Genomic DNA, 5,075 nt, shown 5'->3' on the forward strand with positions numbered 1-5,075 from the left:
TGGTGACACTTAAGTTTCACTTAAACACTTTGAAACATTTGTGTTGTACATTACAAATTTTATTTTTACAAGTTGTCTTGCATCATGCAGATTCAATCAATGTGATTGTACAACTGTAAGCTGACATTTAAAAAATCCACTTGTACATATATATGTATAATAGATTATCTCTGAAATGTGACACCTTGTGTCAGCATACACTAACCAAAAAAAACTGGCCTAAAGAAAAAAAACTCCCTTGATCTTTATTCTAGGGTTCAATACATGGTTTGTTAATACCTCGCCAACACTGAAGGTACTTTACATAGTAAAAAAAAAATATATTGTTTTTTTTTTTGTTTTTTTTTGGTATATCTTATTAGTTTTTATAGAAGGTTTTTTTTATTTTATAATTTTTTGAATATTTTTTGTGTATCTTTAATTTTTTTTGTTTGTTTTTTTTTTCTATAAAAATACACTTTTTCACACAATTCCACACACCCTTACAAACTCAACTCACATATTTACATATTTAACTTAATATTTTATATTTTTTATTTGCATTTTGTGTATCTTGTTATTTTTTTAGAATTTTTTTATCTTAATTTTTTTATAATTTTTTTCATTATTTTGCATATCTTGTGATTTTTTTTTTTACTTTTCCTTTTTTTTTATTAATACACATTCATACAAACATTCATACTCCCTCTTATCCAAACACTCACACCCTTTTCAAACACCTAAAAGTTTACAATAAAAGCATAAATTTTAAATTTAAAAAAAAAAATGAAAGAAAAAAATTTATGCACCTTTTTCACCAGTCACCTCACCCCCCCCCTCCCCCTTCCCTTTTTCATCCAGCTCTCCTATATATAAATGTATATTTATTTAGGGCAATACAACAAAATTCATTTCAGCAAAGAGCTTTACAAGCAAAGTTTTTTCCACAGACCCAATTACATTTTGTATTTGCTTCTTTGCCATTTTATCGGAGGGATAGAGGGGGGGGGGCTAGGTGGATTTTAACAGTCGGTTTTTCGCATATGAAGAAATTCAATATGTCATACTGAATTTACTGGTTTCCAGCAGCCGCTAAGAAACACATTTTTTTCACGAATCTACCATACTGGCATGTACCGACATTGTTGTGCGAGAGACACAAAATCAATTGCTGACACAAGAAAAATCCACAAAAGGTACATATATAAACACATAAAATACGTAAAAAATAAATCCAATATATAATGCTTTGGGGACTTAAATAATCGGTTCTTCGCATAATGAAGAAATTCAATATGTCATACTGAATTTACCGGTTTCCAGCAGACGCTAAGAAACGCGTGTTTTTACGAATCTGCCATTCTGACATGTACCGACATTGTTGTGCGGCAGTAACAAACACAATTTACACACACAAGAAAAATCAAAAAGCACAAAAGATATACATAAACACATGAAATACGAAAAAAAAACCAAAAAAAAAACAAAACAATATATAGCGATATTTTGTGTTTGCATGAAGAAATTAAATATCTCAAATCTGTACATTTCGGTTTCCAGCAGCCGCTAGGAAACGCTATAACAAGTTCATTGACATGAAAAATTAATGAATGAAATTGCACATGTACCACAGTGGCAAAACAAATTATCAATAAAAAAAAACAGATATATATGTACTGCTGTAAGCACATGAAATACGTAAAAAATAAATCCAATATAATGCTGGAGGATTTAAATATACTTCAATTAAGAAACAAAACAATTTCGGTTTGCGCATGAACTACGTGTTTTAAATTTGATTGAATTACAAATAGCCATACTGACATGTACATTGTTGTAGAAACAAAAAAATTAAAGTGACACAATAAAAAAAAAAAAAAATACAAAAATATATTTACACTTAAATTTTCACACATAATTAAACAAAATTAATTAACAGGATAATCGCTGTAAAATACAAAAAATATTTTCTCCACCAGCTTAAAATGTGTAAAATCGTGTAAAAAATTTTCAGTAATTAAACGTTCAATACACAAACACCAACAAAGCTATAAAAAAAAAGATATTTAAAAAAATGTAAGTGGCTCTAAATTTTTCTAGATATAAAGTGTTGTTACCCATTTAAAAAATACTTAAAATATAAAATACATTTTCATATACTTCTAAAAATAAGAGGCAGAGAACAAAAGGAAAATTTTACATAACAATTGAAGGGATGTTGAACAGGCAAGTGGTTTAAAATTTAAAGGCATTAAAAATCCATAAGAAGTAGATGAATAAGAGATGCAGTAAAACCAAAATCAGAAGTTTAACACATTTGAGCATCCTATAAATATATAAATTGCGTCCATCTAGCCGTAGAGCTGACTAGGAAATGTTCAGTCTGCAGTAAAAACAGGAGCGGATCAAGGAATTTCATCTGTGTGCTATTGGACAAATTGTTGACTGTGTGTTGAAATTATGCCTGCTACTGACCTAGTTCTGAAAATATTTATTAATAAAATATAGCCATATAAACAAGAAATGATAGCAAACATGTATTTATAAAATAAGAATATATAATCTGTTTAGAGTCATACTTTTATTTTTAAAATTTATGAGAAATTAGTAAATATATAGTTCCTTTAGATACTCATATTTACATGTATTCATAAGAATACATGACAAAGATTGTTACCTTTGACATTAAAATTCATGAAAAATATTATTTGTATATTTAAAATTCAGATTGCGCAAAAAAACATGCATGTACAGAAAAATAAGTCTTCTGTGTGGCGTAGTGGTAATTAAGAGCGTCTGTTCTATAGTGCCGCGTATTCCTTATGTCGCGGGTTCGAATACACTGCCGGATGTGAAGACCGGTCCGTCGAACGAGACCGTATAAACCGAGGTCCCGTATATGTCGCAGTAGATGCAGGCTCAGTGCACTGCGCTCTCATTTAAGTGTAGATATTTCTCCATCGGCAAGTGGTGGCGTCTCAATAATAGTGAAAACGTCCTCGAAAGTGGTGTTAAACACTAACAACATCATTGTTATATTTAAAAACAAGCTTCTTGTAATTTATGAATAATGTAGTTTGCTTACCTTGCCCCTTCCTCTGCGCTTGCCCTCTTCCTTGTCCTCATCGTAATCTCTGCCCTGGTCCCTGTGATCTCTGCCCTGATCCCTGTGATCTCTGCCCTGATCCCTGTTATCTCTGCCCTGATCCCTGTCCCGTCTCCTCTGCTCCTCCTGGTTCCTCTGGTACTGCGCGAATCTCTCCAGAGCGTCATGTTCGGGGAGCCTCAGCCCTGGCATAGTAAGCTGGGGACGCAGGCTGTAGCTGCCGCTAGAAAAGCTCCTGGTGTTTCCGCAGATATCGGTGGTCTGCAGGGTCCTGACGCCGCGCGCTGCTTTGGGCCGCTTGTTGATGTCGTAGGGCTTATCGCTGGGTTGAGTCTGCTGAGGCTGGGATTCAAACAACCTGTCTACATCTCGGTTGAATTCGCGCACACAGCTTTGCAGATTGCTCATTACGGCCGGTGCACTGGTGCGAGATTCAAGCGGCGGCTTGCGGGGGCCCTTAGCTGCTTTTGGGCGGATTTTCACATCACGAGTATCGATGACGTAGGAAGGGCGGTGGAAGGGTTTATTTTCAGCGGCCAGAAGTGCCATTTCTATCTCCTTCCTGGTCTGCTCACGGGAATTCCCATACATCTTGGGACTGCTCCAAGTGGATGGGCCAGCACCGGCATCCATTGGGATGTCATAGCTTGTAGAAGCTTGACCACTGGCACTTGTTCCTGCTCCCTCCACACTGTTCCTGTCTTTACCGCTATCCCATGCCCTTGCAGACTCCTGCTTGAGATCTCTTGTTGCAGATCCATTGCAGTAGCTTTTGTTTGCCGCTTCACAGGCGTTGCTCCTCTCGACATTTCCGCTGCTAGTCTTCCTTGAAGTTCCCGGCTCAGCTGTTACACTGATGTCTTCCTCGGAAGGAATGGCGCCAATGCAGACAACTCGTGAAGAATCAACTCGATAGCTTGGGTCGTTGGACTTCAGCTTCTTCTCGTGGCTCGGCTTCTCCGGTGGCGGTTTGTAGTTGATGCGGCTTTCTCCAGACCTGCTGTTTTCTTTAGGCATGTTTCCCTGTTCTGCCTTGGACTTGCGGCGTTGTTTTTTCGGACGGGGCTGATCGAAAGCTGGGTCATCTCGTTTAGTGGTGGAAGTAGTAGTACTAACAGTTTTCTTTTTCCTACTCTCTTCAAAAATGTCGATCATCCCTGTGATAGACACATCAGAATATGTCCTAGTGGGTAAAGGAAGCTGAGGAGTTTTCTTCTCTTGGTTACCATCAGGCCCGTTATTCTCAACTTGAGCATTCACTGAGGCGGCCTCCTCCTGGTTTCCATCAGGTCCGCTATCCACAACTTGAACAGCCACTGAGACGGTCGCTTCGTCCGCCCCCTGTTGTGGCCCTGGATCCTGATTTTCTCTTCTTCGGTCATTTCTTCGAAAAAATTCAATGATTCTTTCCTTGATAGTACGTCGCCTTTGGCGAATTTCCACAATGGGCACTGCCTCGGTTGAGCAAGTGCATCCCATTGTGGAAGTACTTCCGTAAAATGTTTTTATCTGGTTATAAACGCTCTTTCCTTGTTACAATGGAATCAACAAACTAGATAATTCGTTTTTCCCGAAATGCCTACTCGTCTGTGACGTTTCTGTTCTATGACGTCACAATGAAAGTAAATATTCATACTCGAGGTTAAAAATATATTCCACAATAAAAAAAAGTACCCATCTACTTCATACCCAACTTAGATAAACTTAGTACATGTATGAATCTTAAAAAAGAATGGGAAAATTTTTTTACAGACTCGATACAAAATTATTTTAGAGTATTTAACGCGTACATACTTTTTATGGAATATTCGTTAATAAATGCATTTGATAATTTCAAATAGATATTTTAATGCAAGTAAAACAATTTAAAAAATGAAGTATATGATAAGTATAGTAATTATCTGGGGAAAACACGAAAAAACGTTTTGTCTTTCAGGGAAAAAAGATCTTGTCCCTTTTTCAGTTTTGATTCTAACATTTAGAATTTTAA

At 36.3% G+C, this 5,075-nt stretch overlaps 1 protein-coding gene across 1 annotated transcript; it reads right to left on the bottom strand.

Annotated features, from left to right (window-relative positions):
* Positions 1 to 2,306: 2,306 nt before the first annotated feature.
* Positions 2,307 to 4,651, bottom strand: LOC134274382 (uncharacterized protein DDB_G0284459-like). The gene is made up of 2 exons (XM_062756664.1): positions 3,065 to 4,651; positions 2,307 to 2,460 (listed from the first exon to the last, which is right to left on the bottom strand). The coding sequence occupies exons 1-2, from the start codon at positions 4,562 to 4,564 to the stop codon at positions 2,455 to 2,457; spliced, it is 1,506 nt and encodes a 501-aa protein (XP_062612648.1). The 5' UTR covers positions 4,565 to 4,651; the 3' UTR covers positions 2,307 to 2,454.
* Positions 4,652 to 5,075: the final 424 nt, after the last annotated feature.

Source organism: Saccostrea cucullata, unplaced genomic scaffold, assembly GCF_032062105.1.
Source record: "Saccostrea cucullata isolate Sc308-1 unplaced genomic scaffold, CSIRO_AGI_Scuc_v1 ctg343, whole genome shotgun sequence".
NCBI lineage: Eukaryota > Metazoa > Mollusca > Bivalvia > Ostreida > Ostreidae > Saccostrea > Saccostrea cuccullata.

What these genes read in the sequence shown, in the direction of transcription:
- LOC134274382 (XM_062756664.1), bottom strand. Translation starts at nt 4,564, where the DNA reads ATGGGATGCACTTGCTCAACCGAGGCAGTGCCCATTGTGGAAATTCGC.